General features: G+C 34.7%; 1 protein-coding gene across 2 annotated transcripts in view; it reads right to left on the reverse strand.

The window, feature by feature from the left end:
• The window catches only part of EDIL3 (EGF like repeats and discoidin domains 3), a 457,653-nt gene that overhangs the window by 44,431 nt on the left and 391,848 nt on the right, over positions 1 to 21,374 (reverse strand). For both annotated transcript variants that reach the window (XM_070465779.1, XM_070465778.1), the window contains one exon: positions 4,816 to 4,971. In XM_070465779.1, the coding sequence (XP_070321880.1) occupies positions 4,816 to 4,971 (156 nt within the window). The remainder of the gene's footprint in view (positions 1 to 4,815; positions 4,972 to 21,374) is intronic.

The following is a 21,374-nucleotide window of genomic DNA, read 5'->3' on the forward strand; positions in this document are numbered from 1 at the left end:
TCCTAGAGTTGTTTTATCAAATAATACACTGGATAGAGGATATTTTGATTCTTCAAAATAAGCTGAATGAATCAAAGTTTTTCCATCTTTCCTGAGTTCCTTATTGGGCTGAGAGTTCTTTGAGCCACTATGTCATATTCAGACATCCACCCACTGTCCCCGCCACCTTACATATGGCATGGAGGAGACAATAACTGCAGAATACATAATTCACATTCTTCTAGATGCTTTCCCACAAAATCTGTATTCCTAACTACTTAAATTTATTTAAATTTAAAATTTGTTTAAAACTAGTACCTGTTACTTTCTGGTGTTCATAAGAGAACTGGTAAACATATCAAAATCTAAACCTGCTTTTGGAAGCACCAATTCATATTGCTTTCTACTGACAAATTAGAGGCCAAACAAAGTCCTAAGGAATAAGTTCCATTCTCATTAGAAAAATACAAAACTGCATTTAGTTCTGAAAGCTTAATTTGAGTTTTGGTATTGATTAGTCATCTTTGCTTATTATTTAAATTAGCTTAGGCTTCTGTAAACATTTAAATTCCCAGTTCCTCCCTGCAGAGTATGAGGCAGACCCCAGAAAACTGTGTTTCTTAACTCACTCCCCCATGAGTGTTATAATCAGAACATTTTGGTAACTACTGAATTAGAGAGTTCGCCAAGTTGCAGAATAGTTCTTGATGACTATGTGGAATTCATCTTTTTAAGAACCAACAAAAAGCAGGGTTTGGGATTTTCTTTTACAGAAAACCCAGAATAAAGCTGCAGTTTTTTTACTTATGTTTTTTTTTAAAAAACAGGGTAATTTCAGGGGAGAGACAAAATAGACTATTACCAGCATTTTTTTCTTCTCCCAAAGAAGAAAGCTCCCATGGTGTAAATTCAGGTTTACTTAAAAACCATGATATTATGACTAATACATTGGTTGAGAAAACCAATTTTCATTTCTTTTTCCATAGAAGTACTCTTCCTGAAATTTATTATTATTTTATTTTGGCTTCTAACCTTAAAAATTAAATACAGAAAGTGTCTGTCAAATTTTGCAATTTTCCTGCTAAAATTTGTAGTAAAACAGCTCCAAGAGTATAAAAACAAATGTCACTTTCATGGGAGCAAAGGAACATTTGACTTTTAAATGAAAGTAGAATCTGAATCCATGTTGGAAAGAAATACAAAATTAAAAGTTAGAAAATATTGTAGACTAGAAAGGAAAAATATTGATAAGAATGTAGGGATTGTACTCAGAGAAGTATTATCACATGCTCAATAGCAAAAGATTTAATGTAGAATTTTGTTCAAAAATAGAATACTAAAGTAAATTCTTAAGAAAACTCAGAGAAGGTAAATGAGAAAGTGACATTTTAATGAAGAGAACAAGGCATCTCTGTTTCTACAAGTAACTTTTGTTGTATATGTACACACACACACACACACACACACACACACACACACATACACATTCATGCATATATTTACAAATTCATTGAACTGAAAGTCGCTCAGTCATGTCCAACTCTTTGTGACCCCATGGAGTGTCCATGGAATTCTCCAGGCCAGAATACTGGAGTGGGTAGCCTTTCCCTTCTCCAGGGTATCTCCCCAACCCAGGGATTGAACCCAGGTCTACCTGCATTGCAGGTGGATTCTTTACCAGCTGGGCCACCAGGGAAGCCCACTCTGGTACTCTTGCCTGGAAAATCCCATGGATGGAGGAGCCTGGTAGGCTGCAGTCCACGGGGTCACAAAGAGTCAGACACAACTGAGCGACTTCACTTTCTTTCTTTCTATACATATACATAATTCTTCCTTGTCATTGCTTTCCTGACATTAACCCTGTTTGTAGATCTACATTAGACTTTCACATCCATAGCCCCCAAAATGATTAGACAAAGTGGTGGGTAAAAACAGAAAATGAGATAGATAACTTTATGAATATTTCCTTTGAAATGTGCATATATAAAACATTTCACAGGCATATGTTTTGCTGTGAAACATTCATTTATTATATTTATTTGAATGAAAGCTTGTGGTTGAATTTACACTTGTAAGAAATAAATTTATTGAAGATCTTTTCCTCTTATGGCAAGTAACCACAGAAAACAAGATACAAATAATACTAAGAATCAAGAGAAGATGGTTTATCCAACTTCAGAAAAGTTAATTGCCAAGTTGTGTAGGACCTCTTAAAAGAAGAAAAAAAGCACTTCTATAAATATATGAAACTATACTTAATTTCTTAGTATTAATAGTAATACCAACACAAAACACAACTACTTGGATATATATAATTATATATATATAAATATAAAAACGTATACTTTGATTGGTGTGTGTGTGTAAGATGCCTTTATTTCCAAGTGCTAAAAGAACACATGCAATCCATTTTCTCATTTATTTTATAAAATTCCCTTCTTTGTAGGAATGGAGATGTTTATGCCCTATACTTCCTTCTTATACATAGGGTTTTTTTTTTTTGTTATGATAGTCACTGCAGCATTCTTATATTTATTGGTTTATTGGAGCTAGTTGCTTCCTTTGGTAATAAATAGTGAACTTATTAAGGCTTTTCTTCAATATGCCAATCTATAATATTAAAAACAGAACAGCTAAATCTAATTTTAAAACTACCAGTTATATTGGCTGAGTTTAGCCAACTGTCATATTTATATGTACATTACAAACTAAAGCAGTCACTAAAATTAAAGAAAAAAGTTATGGCAAATATGTCAACAAATGAAACACAATGGAATCACTAAAAAAATTCAGTTAATTCAAAATAAGGCTGAAAATAGGAAAAAAAATGAAAGAAAAGATGAGACACATAGGAAATAAATAACAAGATGAGATTTAAACCCAATCACTTCAATACTCATATCAAACACAAACGGTCTAAATGCTCCAGTTAAAAGCAGAGATAGTTGAATTGGAAAAAAGGAAACAACCTTATGCTGGATAGAAAAAATGCATTTTAAATATAAAGCAGAAATAGTTAATAGCAAAAGGATGGAGAAAAACATCTACTAATGCAGTACTAATTAAAAGGAAACTAGAGTACCTCTATGGATAGAAGCAAAGTAGGTTTCAAAGCAGGAATACCACGGGGAATTAAGAAGGTCCTATTCTAATGATAAAAGTTATTTGATTAAAAACACACTACAACCCTAATTATTTATACATTTTTTAACAGACTTTCAAAATACATGAAGTAAATACCAATATAACTGCCAGGAGAAATAGAGAAATCAATAATTAGGGTTGGAGATTTTCACATCACTGTCTCTGTTACTAATAAGTAGATAGAAAATCAGTAAGGATACAGGAAATCTGAACAACACTATCAAATTACTTGGCCAACTTGACACTGAAATTTTATGCACATTTCAGACTGAGATAATGAAATACAATGAATTAATACACATATGTCCAATGTATCAATTAATGATATTAAAAAATTATTCACAAATAATAATTAAATCATATGCTTCACATAAATGGAGATAATGAAGTACTTCACGAGTACAATGGTTCACACCTCTTCCCTAAATCAGACTACATGTGGATTTTAATATTACAGATATATGCTTTTCAGTGAATTTTGCATGGATTATAGATGAGAATACTTACCTTAAAAATAATTTTAAGAACTGTATAATTTATGAAAAATTTCACCTTACAGAATATATTTTCACTCTTTACACATAAAAATGCCTACTGTAAAAGGTGAAAACAGGAATTGAAAGAGCTATTTGCTATAAATTATAGCAGATATTTGTCTACACATAAAAAATTTGAATACATTTTACAAAATATTCAATATTCATTCAATTGAAGATGCCTCTGATTATAAAACATGCCATCATTGTATATTCTTCTAGAAAATAGTAAGCTTCCAATTAAATTGTGATATTAAGATACACCAATTTCTGAGATGTTAAAGCTCAAAATATGTGTGTGTTCTGAGATGTTAAGTGAATGTATCCATCCTGAGATGCTAATAGGCATGTTCTGAGATATTAAAAGGTAAGTAATTGTGGTTTTTTGTAATCTAAAACTAAAACCGCATCTCCCCTAAAATGGATTTCCTGTTAACTGAATTCAGACTTTGTAGACCCATTGAAACAGCCACTCAAGTCTTAGTATTTCTGGGAAAGTTAAATTTTCTACCATAGATATTTGAAGAAAGAAAGATATTCCCAACCTTTCTATTGGTTAATAGCAAACAAAAGTAAGGAAATAAAGGTGTTACAGAAAATAGAAAAAAATCATCATTAACCCAGAAATGCTGAACATGAATGAAAGTGTATTATATTTCTCCCCAATAGTTCATTTCTACTGATGTCTTCAGAAAGCTATATTTCTTTGCACAAAAAATCTAAGCAACAAATTCAATTTCATTAATGTAAGGCCATATTTTAACATCTGATCCAATTAATTATTGATATTTTCCTTGAGCACTTTCATTCTCCAAGGTCCGAAAGACATTCAGACCATCAAATGGTATGAAAAGATGTTCACCACAGTAAGAACTTTTTGAAAAATAATTAGAGATTTTATGGTGTAGAAGTTTAGGTGCACAAATATATGCTGATTATTTTAATAGTAAGTCATTTTAGAGCTCAAAAACTTAAATCTACGAATTAAAACAAAATCAAAGAAACCAAACAAGAAACAATGAATTAGTAATTAAATCTGCTCACTTCTTATTATAACTCTACAATCCCTACTTATCAAAATTATCAAGGATATTAGAAATGTTAAACAATTTTGCTCCTCCACTTCTGCATGTCATAAATCAGCGGAATGACTTACCTTATCTTTTCTCTGTTTTTCATCCTGGTACACTGTCCAGTGTTCGCCGTCATTGCTGTAAGCTAGCTTGTAGGACCCTACAAACTGCACGTGACCAAAGTCTTTAGCTCCTTGTGTGATGATGCCAGTCACTTTGGTGGGGACTAGAAGGTCCACCTGCGAGAAAGAAAAGACATCATGTAAATGCCACAATAGAGTCTATCATAACTTTGTAATTCTTTTGAACTCAGGAGATTAAGAAACATAAACATGAAAGCCAAAAGTCCACTCGATTATTTGTATTTTTAAATAGATGACTGAGTCTATTGTTGGTTTGTAATTTTGATTATGCCAGTGGGTAAAACTAGTTTAAAATTTGAACAACTACTCTGAGCAGTCATTTCATTCTACCATTTAATTTTATATTAAATTGATTCATCTACCGTGTGGTTTTTGTGTAACTGAGATAGTACAGAACTGGCAAGGCTGACTTTCTTGAGGCTGATCATTTTCTCCCAGAGTTTGTGTTTATAATTCAATTTTCTGACTTTACTGGTCACTTCAGTAATAATAAAAATAAAACTGTAGTTGTGATCACATCACAAAATATTTGATGTTTCAAAATTAAACTTCAAAAAAAAATCAACTCCATTTCCATGGATTTTAATCAGTTCAGTAATAAATAACTGAATAATAGCAATCATGTGAAATGCCAGGCTGGATAAATCACAAGCTGGAATCAAGATTGCCAGGAAAAATATCAGCATCCTCATAATGCAGATGATATCACTCTAATGGTAGAAAGCGAAGAGGAACTAAAGAGTCTCTTGGTGAGGGTGAAAAGAGGAGAGTGAAAAAGCTGGCTTAAAAGTCAATATTCAAAAAACTTAAGATCATGGCATTCGGTCCTATCACTTCATGGCAAATAGAAGGGGAAAAAGTAGAAGCAGTGACAGATTTTACTTTCTTGGACTCCAAACTACTACAGATGGTGACTGCAGACATGAAATTAAAAGACATTTGCTCCTTGGAAGGAAAGCTATGACAAACCTAGACAGCATATTAAAAAGCAGAGAAATCATAGACAAAGGCTCATATAGTCAAAGCTAATGGTTTTTCCAGTAGTCATGTACGAATATAAGAGTTAGTCCAAAAAGAAGGCTGAGTGCCGAAGAATTGATGTTTTTGAAATGTGGTGCTAGAGAAGACTCTTGAGAGTCCCTTGGACTATGAAGAGATCAAACCAGTAAATGATAAAGGAAATCAACCCTGAATATGCATTGGAAGGACTGTTGCTAATGCTGAAGCTCCAATACTTTGGCCACCTGATGGGAAGAGCTGTGATGCTGGGGAAGATTGAAGACAGGAGAAGAGGGTGGGTGGCAGAGTATGAGATGGTTGGATGGCATCACTGACTCAATAGATGTGAATTTGCACAAACTCCAGGAGATAGGGTAGGACAGAAGAGCCCAGAGTGCTATAACTCACGGGGTTGTAAAGGGTTGGACACAACTTAGTAACTGAATGACAAAAACAAATAGTAATCACTGTCCACTGAAATCATCTTTTAGAAAATTACAATCCTGAAACTGTTGAGGAAGTCAAGTATTATTCAAAAATGAGAGAGAATTAAAATATTCATTGATGGCATGTGGGATCTGGACTCATAATGTGCTCACTGTTGCAAAATATTTATTAAAGGGCATAAGACTCATTGAGACTTAGTAAACATTAAATTCTTCAAATACAACACTGAAATGCAAAAGATAGGAATGATTTTCATCAAAGAAGAATATATAACGTTGAATAGTTTTCCCTTTTGTTCTCTGTTTCATGCCTCTTTTCTTATATCTTATGATGCTAAGTAACAGAAAAATTATAGGAAACTTTGTTTTCTATGTGGACAATTCTTAAGAGACCTTTACCATTTGTTGTCTTAATGTTCTTTGATCTATAGCTTCCTGTCTTCCTACAATAGCCTACTACTTCTTCCTGCTTCCTATGACTAAGTGCCCTGGTACATCCTTGATATTATCTTCTTCAACTGTCATTATTCCACATGTGACCTCAGTGGCTTTCAACCACTATGACCTCCTGTTTCTATTTCAGTTTCTCCATTCTGAGAGATGTACAGAGCCACAAATAGACAGTCATGGGTCAGACAGAGGCCATGGCTAAGAAGAGGGGACTAAGGAGAACGTACAGAATAGACCATGTTTAGTGACATAGATGCTTACCAAGAAGGATATGAAAAAGTTCCCAGTGTTTCCTGGTATAGGAATGTATTTCTAAAAATTCACATAGGCTTTTTGTCCACTTTTTGGAACATTCATTAATGACATCAGGCTCAAATTGCATAATGGATTAAGACAGAAAACCACCTTCATGCTGCCTTAAAATATTCTAGAAAGTTTATAAAAATTTTTAAAATATTTGTTGTTGTTGTTTTCTGAATAACATATTATGTTACCTGAAACATCTTGTGTGTCCTGCAGCAAAAAAAGGATGGCAAAATTATGATATTCTGGAAAGGAAAACTGTTGCTGCCTCACGCTCTGCTAAATGCTTTATGGTATGTCTTCAGTGACTCCTCTTAACACTTGGTAGGGTATCATCTCCACTTTATAGAGAACAGAGGCCTATGGAGTCAACATGACATGACATGTGACCCAAAGATCAGCAGTAAGTAAAAGGAGGAGCCCAGATTCAAATCTGTCTTTCTGAGTTGAAGTTCTACCACATGCATAGATTCTCACGCAATGATTTCATTGCATTCTCTTTTACTGGAATTTTTGAAGAGTCTCAAAGCTTTCTTGCCACACTCATCAAGCATAAAGGCACTCTAAGCTTCAAACAAAAAACAATTCAGGCTTTACAATATTAGGAGAGCCCTGTCTTTAAACTTTCATTTCCTCTCTGTTCTTTAGCTGTCTGAATGGATTGCTATTGCAATCCTAAATCCAAATCTAATTGCGCAGAAACGTCTAGGCATAGTGGCTGGTCTTCAAAGTGCTCTTAATGTTGATGACAATAAATGGAAAAAAAAAAAAGAAAGATCTTACAGTACTCTGAGTCACTGTGTTGTCATCAAGGCTGTAAACACACAAGAACTCAAACTGTCACAAGAATACAAACGCCTCCAGTGGATTCTTCAGTGCCTAATGTCTGTAAGTAAGTCCTGAGCTAAGATGATGCAGTGAGGAATCTTGTAGCATCTTTTGCAGTGCTATTTCTTAAAGTCACGGTTTCCTGCTGGGTGGAGATGTTTTCTCCTTAAGTTGTGTGTCTTGGCTCTTTCTAACAGATCTGTTTTTCTCCCAGTCTAACTGCTCCCCTTCTCAGCTTTTTTTTTTTTTTTTCTGATCAAGAAATGTTTTTCTTTTTTGTTCCAGTTAAGTCAACTCCTCGATTTAAATAGTCAGCAATCTGTTTCAAGCTGGATTTTGTCCTAAAATTTGTTACATTATAAACTTAGAATACCAGGCCTAAGCAAACCTTTCAGTATAAAAATAACCAGCATCCCACATTTCACATGAGGTTGCTGCAGCAGGGATGTACAGATTTCACTTGGAGACACTGCAGCGATTTATCACTCTTGTGTTCAGCATGCAGGGTGATTCCAGAGAAGCGCTATACTTTGGACCTATGCCTATCCCTGGCCCAGGACCACTCTGCCCTCTCACAGAGTTTTTGAGCTAAAGTTGTAGTCCAAACGTGCTTCTGCTATTTTAGATCCTCACCTCCCAAGGCTTGGCTGAGATACAACAGGTTATTTAGGGCACTAAGCTGGCACATGAGTAGGTTGGCACTGCACCTCATGTCCAGATCTGTAGTAAAAGTGCCTAACATGTAATGGTCTCTTAATAAAGTTTTGCTGGATTGAGCTGGAACTGCTTCCTAAGTATGTTCAATGGACAAAACCAACCACAGCTAAAGATGTGGCAAAGCATCACAGCAGGAGATGTTAGCTGCTTTTCTCTTGTTTATCTACACAACATTACTAGTCAAGAAAATACTGTCATAGCTGAAATAACAATTTTTACTGGGGGTGCAACTAGTTAAAAATCCGCTTCAATCTTCAGGAATGTGATTGTGAGAGCCAGTTTATTCTAGCAGAATGGAATGGTCTGGGTTCAGGAACAGCCACCACCCTTCCTAGTTATACGTCTTTGGCAAGCTATTTTACCTCTATACAGTTCAATGTCTTCATGTGAAAAAATGAGCACAGTTCTGTTGTTAGTATTTTACAGATATCATGAGGATTAGATGAGTTAATATGTGTGCAAAACAATATATAGGACATAATAATGGTATATAAAACTTGGTTAACAGTAAAACAATAAGTAAATCTGGGGGAAAAATTTAATTTCACTCTCTGAGTACCTGTTAGAAACATAAATATGGAAACAGGGAAACTAGGTTCCCAGCAACTTTTTATCATAGCACATTTTGGTCACCTTCTCAGGATGTACACAAAGATAGTCATTTCATTTTTCTTAAAGAAAATATTAAGCAACTACAACTCACATTTATGGGTAAAATGATTAACTAAGAATGAGATAATTTATGAAATATTGTACATCTCTTTTTAAATACTAAGATTATGTTATAATAAGGAAATGGTCTCACTGTTTGCAGATGGCATGTTACTATACAGAGAAAATCCTAAAGATGCTATCAAAAAACTATTAGAGCTCATCAATGAATTCAGTAAAGTTGCAGGATACAAGCTTAATACATAGAAATCTGCTGCATTTCTATACAATAACAATCAAAAATCAGAAAAAGAAATTAAGGAAAAAATTCCATTTATCATGGCATCAAAAAGAATAGAATACTTAGGAATAGATATACCTAAAGGAGGCAAAAAATCTATACTATGACAACTGTAAGCCACTGATAAAAAAAATCAATGTCACAAACAGATGGAATGATATACAATGTTCTTGGCTGGAAGAATCAATAATGTCAAAATGATTACATTACCCAAGGCAATCTATACATTCAATGCAATTCCTATCAAATTACCAATGGCATTTTTCACAGAACTAGAACAAAAAATTGTGTATGGAAAAACAAAAGACCACATATAGTCAAACCAATCCTAGGAAAGAAAAACAGAGCTGAAGGAGTCAGGCTCCCTGACTTCAGACTATAAAGCAACATTCACCAAAACAGTATAGTACTAGAACAAAAACAGCAATATAGATCAATGGAACAGAACAGAAGATCCACAAATTAACTCGCACACCTAGAGTCAATCAGTCTAAAACAAAAGAGGCAAGAATATACAATGGAGAAGAGATGGCCTCTTCAATAAATGGAACAGGAAAACTGGACTTCTACATGTAAGAGAATGGAATTAGAACACTCCCTAACGACACACACAAAATCAACTCAAAATGGGTTGAAAACCTAAATGTAAGCCTGGATGCTAGGCAGAACACTGTGATATAAATCACAACAAAATCTTTGATCCATTTCCTAGACTAATGAAAATAAAAACAAAAATAAACAAATGTGACCTAATTAAACTTAAAAGCATTTGTCAGCAAAGGAAACCATAAACAAAAAGACAACCCACAGAAGTGGAAAAAATATTTGCAAATGAGGTAACCATTGAGGAATCAATCTCCAAAATATATAAACAGCTCCTGCAGCTCAATATAAAATAACCCACTAAATTAAAAAATGGGCAGAAGATCTAAATAGCCATTTCTCCAAAGAAGACATGCATATGGCCAAAAAACACATGAAAGATGCATAACATCACTAATTATTAGAGAAATGCCAAATCAAAACTACAATGAAGTATCACTTCACTCTGGTTTAAATGTGCTGTGCTTAGTCGCTCAGCCCTGTCCAACTCTTTGCGACCCCATGGGCTGTAGCCCACCAGGCTTCTCTAACCATGGTATTCTCCAGGCAAGAATACTGGAGTGGGTTATCATGCCCTCCTCCAGGGGATCTTCCCAACCCAGGCATCGAACCCAGGTCTCCCTCATGGCCATCATCAAAAAGTCCTCAAATAATGATTGCTGGGAAGAGTGTGGAGAAAAAGGAACCATACTATGCTGTTGGTAGGAATATAAATTGGTACAGCTGCTATAGAGAACAATATGGAGGTTCCTCAAAAAACTAAAAATAGAGCTACCGTATGATCCATCAATCCCATCCTTGACAATATATTTGGAGAAAACTCTAATTTGAAAAGATAGAAACAACTTGATGCTCATAGCAGCACTATTTACAATAGCCAATATAAGGAAGCAACCTAAATGTTGTCCATCAATAGAAGAACGGATAAAGATGTGGTACATATTATTCTATAATGACATATTACTTAGCCATAAAAAGGAATGAAATAATGCCATTTGCAGCAACACGGATGGACCTAGAGATTATCACTCTACGTAAGTCAAATGTCATATGATATCACTTATATGTGGGATCTAAAAAATGATACAAATGACTTATTTATAAAACAGAAATGAACTCATAGAAAACAAACTAATGTTCCCAAAGGGAAAGTGGTGGGGGAGGGATACATTTGGGATTAACATATACATACTATTATAGTATATATAAATAGATAACAAACAAGGACCTACTGTATAGCATAGAGAACTATATTCAATCTCTTGTAATAACCTATAATGGAAAAGAATCTGAAAAAAGAAGATGTATATTTGAATCATCTTGCTGTATACTTGAAACACTGTAAATCAATTATATTTCAATAAAAAAGATGAAACAACCAACATTATAAATATTTGGAGGTAATACAACAATATTACAAGGGCTGAATCTAATACCCTTATGTTAATCTACTTAATGATATATAAATAAAAATAACTTAATTTTCTGTATTTTTGATGATAATTTTGTAATATTCTATATATAAATTTTGTTTTGAATTGTTTTGAAAAATTATTCTCAAACAATTATAGTTACAACTAACTAAAACTGACATCAAGTTAATAGGTAAGCTATTTCCCAATTTCTCCAAAACCTATGTCAGAAAGATTAAAACATTTCTGAATAGAAATGTAAAACTTTGAAAATTTTTAGTGAAAAAAATCATATTTTTCTCATTGGGTAATTTAAGTGACTTTATGCTGAGTTCCTAAAAAATAAGACCACACTGAAACGTAGAATTAACAAATCTTCTTTATTTACCTCTCAAGCCTGATTTAGGTTAGGATGGGAACTTTGATTTATTCCATGAACCACGAAGGATGGTGACTAATTGTCACCAATTAAGTAATTCTTAATAGGTTAACGGAGACTTTAAACAATCTTTGATCAAATAGCATGATGATAGCCAATAAGTGTTCTTTAAATACTTTAATTATAGCAGTGCCAAAGCCCAAATAAAGTAGAAAACAAAGAAAATGACCAGTAAATGATATGCATGTAATTTAGGAAACAATAACTTGACTTTTAAGTAAATTGAAATAGTTTTTTATCTAGTGCTTTTTGAAAGCACAATGAAAGGACAGCCTATGTAGAAACCTGCATCTTTTTATAAAGGTAAAGGTTTAATGAACTGGCATGCACTTCAGTAGTCAGAATTTGGTTGGTTGTTGACTTGAAAGACCTGTTGAATATATATCTTTGACAACTACTTTACTATGAATATAATCTTATCAAAGGCATTTGTGTTTTGTATAACCATTACATATCTTAGATACTGACATTTACAAGCTCAAAACGTATATACACAAATATGTGTCAATATGTATGTTTAAAGAAATATCCTTGTTCTGTAACAAATAAATGAAAATCACGAGAACTCTGAAAATAAAAACATCCACCGCATACAGTATGTTGCAATGGCAAATCACATTTCATATCTGCAATATTTAGAGGCCCATGAAATGCAGGAAGGTTGACAGAAAACACAGCATATTTTTATGTACCATGCTTGATGATGAACTGTTCATGTTATGTTGATAAAAGACTTTGCCATTCCCACAATTTGTAAATCATCCATAGGGTCCTGTACATCATTTTGTTTCATGAGATCATGCAAGCCTTAATTCTAGACTTTTTGGTCTTAACTGAGTATGTGCACGTTTTATCGTGATTGATTTTTAGGCTAAAACAGCAACAGTGCAAAGAAAACCTAGATGTAATTTTCTCTCCTTGTCCTTACAAAAGAAAGTAGAAAGGGGCATGGCCTCTTAGGAATCAGGATGAGGTAAATGCTGGAAATAGCTTTGGGAAAAGGTAGCATCAACCTCAACAGCTGAAAAACAACCTGGGTCAGCATGTTGCCCTGAAGTGATTGGAGGGGAATGGGTGGGTGATGGCTCAGCAGGAAGAGAACTGCCTGCAGATTACAGGGTTAAGAGCCATTGACACAGGAAGCGGACTGCTCTAAAGCGCAACATTAACAACAGCAAAAAATCTTTTGTACACACTGTACATATCACATGGGTAACAAGGAGACAAATTATTCCCATTAAAATTTATAGTCAGTAGCACTGTCAACATTTTATTTGTATAAGAAGGACAAGCTCAACTCTGGTGGAAATAGCAGGCAGGGCTATCTAACTCATCAGAACTCCAGTCACCACAAATTATAGTTGTCTTCTTGGAGAGCCTCATTAGAAGCCATGGTTATAGAGTCCCTCTCTGAATTTGCATGAAATCAACATGCTTTATTTCTTTATATTAATATATTTATGGTAAAGTGTCTTATCTGTATTCTTCTGCTGTTATTGACATTATTTTCAACTTATTTTGTTTCCAGGTGGAAGTAGGAGCAGCTCATACATACTTGAATATCCAATCTCATTAAGATTTTCTTTATGTTTCAATACTAATTTATTATTTATTCTCTTTAACATAGTATCCAAGGTCTTTTGAGCTTATTAAGTGGAAAAATATAAAACTGGGTGCTGAATGCTGATAAAATCTGAATACTAGCTGATGAACATATTTTAATTAGGCCCCACAGTGCAATATGACCTGAAATATCTCTAATGAGGTCCCAAACTTGTTAGGTATATGCCTAACAAGTTGTAATGATATGGCTCAAGAATAGGGTACATAAATTTCACAAAATATGTTATTCTTGACTGCATGTGAACAATAAGATACTCATACTTCCTTCTTTCTAAAGTTGACACATTATTTAAGGGACTCCTGGATACATGCCTGTCTAGAACAAGTGTTCATTTCTTTGTGCAGTCAGCTCCAAACAATCTCATATGTGTAAAATCACATTCTTTAAGACTATTCATGCACTATATTTTCTGTTATTATAAAATGGCTCATAAACCACAATCTTAAATTAGGTATGGAACTAGTGAATCCCCTGGAACAAACTTACTATATTAAGCACACTTAATTTTTTTCTATATGTATTCAAGATTTTTTAAACTCTCCAAGTTATACCTCACTTCTCTGGAAGACCACTTACAGATTTAAGTGAAGACTTTCATGAGATAGTTCCTGTGGTTGAACATCTCTGTAATAATACTAATTAATATCCCATCTGAGACTTCAGGCACAAAATTTCTGACATTTTAAACATAATATGAAAAAAAGTGAAATAAACAGAAAGTTGGGGTATAACTCCTTCTTATTGGATATAAGTGCTTAAGGATCCTGAAATTTAAAGATATTTTAATGAAATTCAAGCACCAATTTAAAGAAAAGAGGTATCATGTAGAAATTATTAGAATAACACTAAAAATACAATTTTAGAAAGTTATTCACAGTGGAAACAGCAGGGAAGTATAAAAACAAAAACTTAAAAAAACTATTCATCCTCATAGACAGCTCACAAGATGAGTCTCTTATCTTGTGGCCTGTCATATTTAAACAGGTTATTTTGACATGTTTTTCCCATAACAGAGAAATCTGGTATATTTCAAGAAATGCTGAAATACCTGTTTATGAATCAGAATATAAGCTTTGACCCATCTTTATGGGAAACAGTATCACTACAGGCCCAACACAAATGACTTTTCCAAATCTCCCTTTAGGGGACACTTGGGACAGAGCTCACAAATAAAATTTACTACACTTTAAATGGTTCTAGGTACTTTTGCCATAAGAATCTTTGATGTAGACATCTTTGCCACAGATATTTTTGCACATAACTAATTGGTTATAAGGCAATTTTGCCATAAAAAAATAACCTAAAATAAAACTGGGACATTAAAAAGCACATAAACACTAAGCATGAAAAATTAATAACTAAAATGACTTTATTATGAAATGGAGAATATTTGAATACACTTAAAATGGGGCTTCCCAGCCCATTCCCAGGTGGCACTAGTGGTAGAGAACCTGCCTGCCAATGCGGGAGATGCAGGAGACATGGGTTCAACCCCTGGGTCGGGAAGATCCCCTGGAGTAGGAAGTGGCAACCCACTCCAGTATTCTTGCCTGCAAAATCCCATGCACAGAGGTGCCTGGTGGGTTACAGTCCATGGGCTTGCAAAGAGTTGGACATGGTTGAGTGACTAACACTTTCAACACTTTCAAAATGTGTAACATTTTGAAAGTGTTAAAAGTGTTAATCCGACTCTTTGCGACCCCATGGACAGGTTCCACTGTCCATGGGATTTTCCAGGCAAGAATACTGGGGTGCGTTGTCATTTCCTTCTCCAAGAGTTCTTCCTGACCCAGGGATTGAACCTGGGTCTCCCGCATTGTAGGCAGATGCTTTACCGTCTGAGCCACCAGGGAAATCATTAGATTCATAGCAATACTCCTGCTGCTGCTGCTAAGTCGCTTCAGTCATGTTAGACTCTATGCGACCCCATAGACGGCAGCCCACCAGGCTCCCCCGTCCCTGGGATTCTCCAGGCAAGAACACTGGAGTGGGTTGCCATTTCCTTCTCCAATGCGTGAAAGTGAAAAGTGAAGTCGCTCAGTCGTGTCTGACTCTTAGTGACCCCATGGACTGCAGCCCACCAGGCTCCTCCGTCCATGTGATTTTCCAGGTGAGAGTACTGGAGAGGATGGCCATTGCCTTCTCCCATAGCAATGGTATGCATATAACATATTCCTTTTTTTGCAGGTTGTACCTATTCTTGTCCTCAAAGTTTTTAATTCATTGAAATATATATATATATATTTTTGCTTGCTGATTACTTTGTTGGGCATCACACTTGTTTCTTTTTTGCTAAAATTTCCTTCTATATTAAGACAGTATCTGTTTGCATACTAGGATACATATTTGTAGCTGAGCTTCATATCGTATTATGAAAGATTCGGCATTGTTGTTGGTTCCTGACATCTTGTTATATGTCTATTGATATTCCAAAGTTCTGTGGGAAATGTCAACTCTGCACCTTCTAGGCCCTTGACTCTGGCCACTTCCTGCTCCTACGCAAAGTATTTCAAAATAACCAACTCTTGGGGCATGTCCTCGTATGTCTGTTTAACAAAGCCATCAACAATGTCACTATCCAGAAGAAATACTAATGCATTTCAACCAGTTGAAAGCAAATTGTCAAAACAAAACTATAACCAGTTATTTCATGGTCAAAATGCCTGATGAAAAATTAGTTATGCAGTGAAAATGTGGCAAAAAATGCTTATAGCAAAGATACTTACAGCAAAAAAGCTATGGAGAAAATACTGGGTATGGTTTTTAATACCATCTGTTCTGAAAAAGCATGACCTTGTAATGCATTGCCTCCAACTCTTTTGCAGAGTAACATTTTCTTTAATAAGTAACACTAAGTGGCATAAAAGATCAGGTAGAGATTATGCTTTAAAAGCAAGATATGTCTCTGCTGTTGGAGAGATTGGAAGTTAAATTATGAAGAATCATTCTGATATAACATATTTTTTAATTCGCAGATCAAAATAACATCTTGTATTTTCAAGATGGGAATTATAATTAAAAGTAATCCAACAAAAGGGATTTCCGTGGCAGTCCAGTGGTTAAGAATACGTGCTTCCACTCAGGGAACACAGTTTGATTCCTGTGCGGGGAACTAAAATCTCACATGCCTCGCAGTGAGCCCTGACCCAGCTCCCGCCTCTCCAGCCACAAAAAGTAATCCAATAATAAAAAACATAGACATTGAAACAATGTAGCCAATTCTTCTGCAGTGAGAATGCTTTTTGAATTGCTTTTTTAAAGATATATTTGATTATATTAAGGACTTTTCCTCCTGTGAAATTGTTTCAGAATTTAAAAGTCATGACTAGGTGCTGAATTGTATCAAATTATTGCCTATTAATATTGAGGTGATTATACATATTTCTCCTTTAATGAGCAGTCATGAACCCAATCAACCTAAGAACCAGACACTGACAATACCTATATGTGCATTTTCCACCGTTTTCCTGCTTCTCTGGAACATGGTTACTAAGCATACATTCTCTGTTATTTCCTTACTTTTTCAAGCACAGTTTTACTAGATATGAATGGACCTCTAAATAATATTTAGTTCTAAGTGTTTTAAAAATTCATAAAGAAGAGATATACAGTGATATTTTGGGACTTGTCTTTTTCATTCAATATTATATTACTAAGATTTATCTATATGTTTGTCTATAAGGCATATTTACTTTAATGCCTCTGTAGTATTCCACATGGACATATAAGTCAATACATCTACCTAGTCAACTGATATGAGTATTTAACTATTTCCAGTTATGTTTTTTAAAATCAGTGCTATGAGACTCACAGATATAGAGAACTACCAGTGGTTACCAGTGAAGAGAGGGAGGGGAGGGGAAATACAGGGATGGAGGAGTGGGAGGTACATCTATTGGGTGTAATATAGGCTACAAGGATGCATTTTACAACACAGGGAATATAGTCTATATTTTGTAATAACTGGAAATAGAGTAACCATTAAAAATTATTAAAAAATAGAAAAAAAAAACCAATGGTATTAACATTCTTGTACTTGTTTCCTGGTGTATATAGTACTCAGAATTTTTTAGTGATGATACTTACTTAACTTATATGCATAGTACATCACGTGAAATGCTGGGCTGGATGAATCACAATCTGGAATCAAGATTGCCAGGAGAAATATCAATAACCTCAGACATGCAGATGATACCACTCTAATAGCAGAAAGTGAAAGGGAACTAAAGAGCCTCTGGATGATGGTGAAAGATGAGAGTGAAAAAGCTGGCTTAAAATTCAACATCCAAATAACTAAGATCATGGCATCTGGTCCCATCACTTCATGGAAAATAAGGGGAAAAGTGGAAGCAGTGACACTACTTTCTTGGGCTACAAAATCCCTGCACATGGTGACAGCAGCCATGAAATTAAAAGACGCTTGCTCCTTGGTAGAAAAGTTATGGCAAACTTAGAGTATTAAAAAGCAGAGATGTCACTTTGCTGACAATAGTCTGTATAGTCAAAGCTATGGTTTTTCCAGTAGTTATGTACAGATGTGAGAGATGGATAAAAAAGCCTGAGTGCTAAAGAATTGATGCCTTTGAATTGGGTTGGTGGAGAAGACTCTTGAGAGTCCCTTTGACGGCAAGATTAAACCAGTCAATCCTAAAGGAAATCAACCCTGAATATTCATGCTAAAGCTAATGCTCCAATAGTTTGGCCACTGGATGTAAAGAGCCAACTCATTGGAAAGGCCTTGATGCATGGAAAGTCTGAAGGCAAAAGGAGTAGGGGATGGCAGAGGATAAGATGGTTAGATAGCATCACCAGTTCATGAAATTGAGCAAAGTCCAGGAGGCAGTGAAGGACTGGAGAGCCTGGCATGCTGCAGTCCATGGGATCATGAAGAGTCAGACAGACTAAGTTGCTGAATGACAGCAATAGCAAACTACAAATAGATTTTTCGGTTGTAGAGTGCATGAATGTGCAATTTTATAAATTTACTTAGCAATTTCCAAAATGATTTAATCAGCTTATATTCCTACCAGCAAGATATATACATTTTCCACTTTCAATTTCCTATCTTGGTGAGTAACATTAGTAGATTTTTTTTTTTTAGGAAGATCATTTTATGCATTCCTTTGATAAATTCTTTTTTATTAGTAAACATATTTAAACCTTGATGGATTCAATTTAGCAATGTTACATTGCTTTTTACATTCTTGCATTTTACAAGTGAGATTCTAAATCATTTCCTTTCTTGTACTTTTTCCCAGTTTTAGTATCAGGAAATAATGATTTTATAAGAGAATTTGGGAAGCCTTTTTCTTTTACTTTAGAATAGTTCATGCAACACAGAGGGTATATGTTTTTGAAAACTGTAAAGTCTGACTTGACATCTATAATAATGGCAAGTCTATTGAAGGATTCTTTGCTTTCTCTCTCTCTTTTTTGTGCCATACAGGTTTCCAGTTTTCTTTGAGTAAATACATTTTGATAATGTACCTTTTGCTATAAATATGTATATATTTATATACATATAGAATATCTCTATATATGAAGTAAATATGGTATGATGCTAGCTTTTGTTAGATTTAGGCATTGTATTATTCTCTGTATGTGACTGAAATATTTAAAAATTTTAAAAACACAGTAGTCCCTTGGGAAAGACTTAAGTCATCCTTGTTTGTACATCTTAAGAGGAATGGAGATGAAGGCTAGCAGAGACTCTTCTAAGCTATCTCATTTTCAGTAATAATGACACGATGTGTTCCATTTTGCAATATACCTTCAAAACACATTCAATCTTCAAATGAGAAATATCATATTTAAGCAAATTCTAATGTTTTTAAAGAAATCCTGTTTGTCCAACATAAGTCTAGGCCTAATAAAAGCTAGTATACTTGTGTTTAAAAATCAAAGCCTTTATTTTATTTTTTGGCATTTCACATAACTTCTTTTCATTACTGCAACCATACCACTAACATTGAGCCATTCGTTTTAAAGAAAGATTTTCTTCTGTTAGTTGAATTCATTTTGTATAATGAGTTTTCATGTTTCTAGATTTTTGCTGCCTTTGGCATATGATAGCTATAGAAAAATCAGGTAAATATGAAATAACAATGAAATCTGAAATATTTCATAAATTATATTAAATATTTATGTCTTTCATAATGATAGGTAAGGAAAGTCAATATAATTGTCTTTCATAAATTTTATCATTTTATTATAAGTTTTATGGAAAACAAAATTTAACATACGGACCTTAAAGATTTTTTAAAACCTTGTATAACAGTAACAAAATTTAATGAAAGTAATTAAAAAATATTTATTGCCTTCCTAACATGTACTGCCAGGCCTCTCCCAACCCAGCTTTTCTTATACTGTGTGATGCCTAGTACAAAACTAGATGCTCAACAAATTTTGTTTTTATTTTCTCAGTACTGAATGAGACACAAAATTAATACATCAACACATCAAAATTAATACACTGACATTTGACATTCATGTGAAACTTAAATAAAAGGGGCTCTAAGCCTTTTTTCAACCCAGTCTACATTGTTTAGCTGATCCCGCCATCATAGTAGGTATCATACTGTGTTCACAATAATCTGTTTATGGATGTTTGTTGTCTACTAGATTTTGCACTTCTTAGGCCCTCCAATCATGGTTCAGTCATCCTTGCATCTTCCAAGTTTATTGCATGCTCTGCATATGTTAGGTATCTGAGAGCATGCTTATTAGATGGTAAACAGATAAAATGGAAAGAAATTGGGTCAGGAACATAGATTGGGTTCATTTTTAAAATACAGAAGGGTCAATTTTTCTTCAGAGATTAGCAGCAAGGAAAAATGATGTGTAAATATGTAAAGAAATGTCGATGGAAGAAAAAGACTTTCCTGAAAGAGAAGTTTTAAGACATAGTATTAAGAATTTCATGTTTATAGTCTTTGGCACTGTGAACTCGGCAGCGCTGCCAAACTTTGGCAGGAAAAAAACTAATGAGAATGACTTTAATGCTTTGTCAGTAATGCAGAGCAAGAAGGAAAGGTCCCTAGAATCAAAGAGTGGTAGTGAGAAAGGAAAACCCAGAGACAACCTGATAGGTTAAAGGACAGGGTCTCTCTCGCTTTTTTGCATGGTTCATTCAGTTTAATCAGAGCTACATCAAGGTAATGAGCACCAAAATGACAGCCAATGACAGCCCTCAGGAATAAGGGTGAGTTAACACATCTAGCTCAGAAGTGGGTAGGTAAAGATGTGGGGACAAGTAGGAGAAACTAGTCGAGTATCAAGTCCAAAAGTCATTTTGCCAAGTAAGTTTCAGAATCAGGAGGCTAAGTGAGGCGGTATGGGTTGGATTCTCTTGCAAGGGCTGGGAAGTTAGACTCTGCAAATGTGAACTCCACGTTGACTAAAGAGACTGGATCAGAGGGACGATAAACACAGGGACAAGGAAAAGAGGTGAAGTCAGGCCAGTTGGTCCCAAGTGTCTTGGGAAACAGCATGTTAAGTTTGGCTGATAGAATTTGGGGACCCAAGGTGACAAAAGAAAAGAGACCTGTGGCAGAAAGTTGCAGATCTCAGAGAAGTCCAGCAATAAGTACTATGTAAGCAGTACCCTACAAGTAGAGTGAAAGAAGGGGTATCATATGGGGACTGCCAGGGGCTTTGCAGAGGTCTGGTGGAAAACAACAGGCAGAGTTCCAAACACTGTATATGGCTGGATTCTCTTCTCAGGGAC

This window comes from Odocoileus virginianus, chromosome 3 (genome assembly GCF_023699985.2).
Source record: "Odocoileus virginianus isolate 20LAN1187 ecotype Illinois chromosome 3, Ovbor_1.2, whole genome shotgun sequence".
NCBI lineage: Eukaryota > Metazoa > Chordata > Mammalia > Artiodactyla > Cervidae > Odocoileus > Odocoileus virginianus.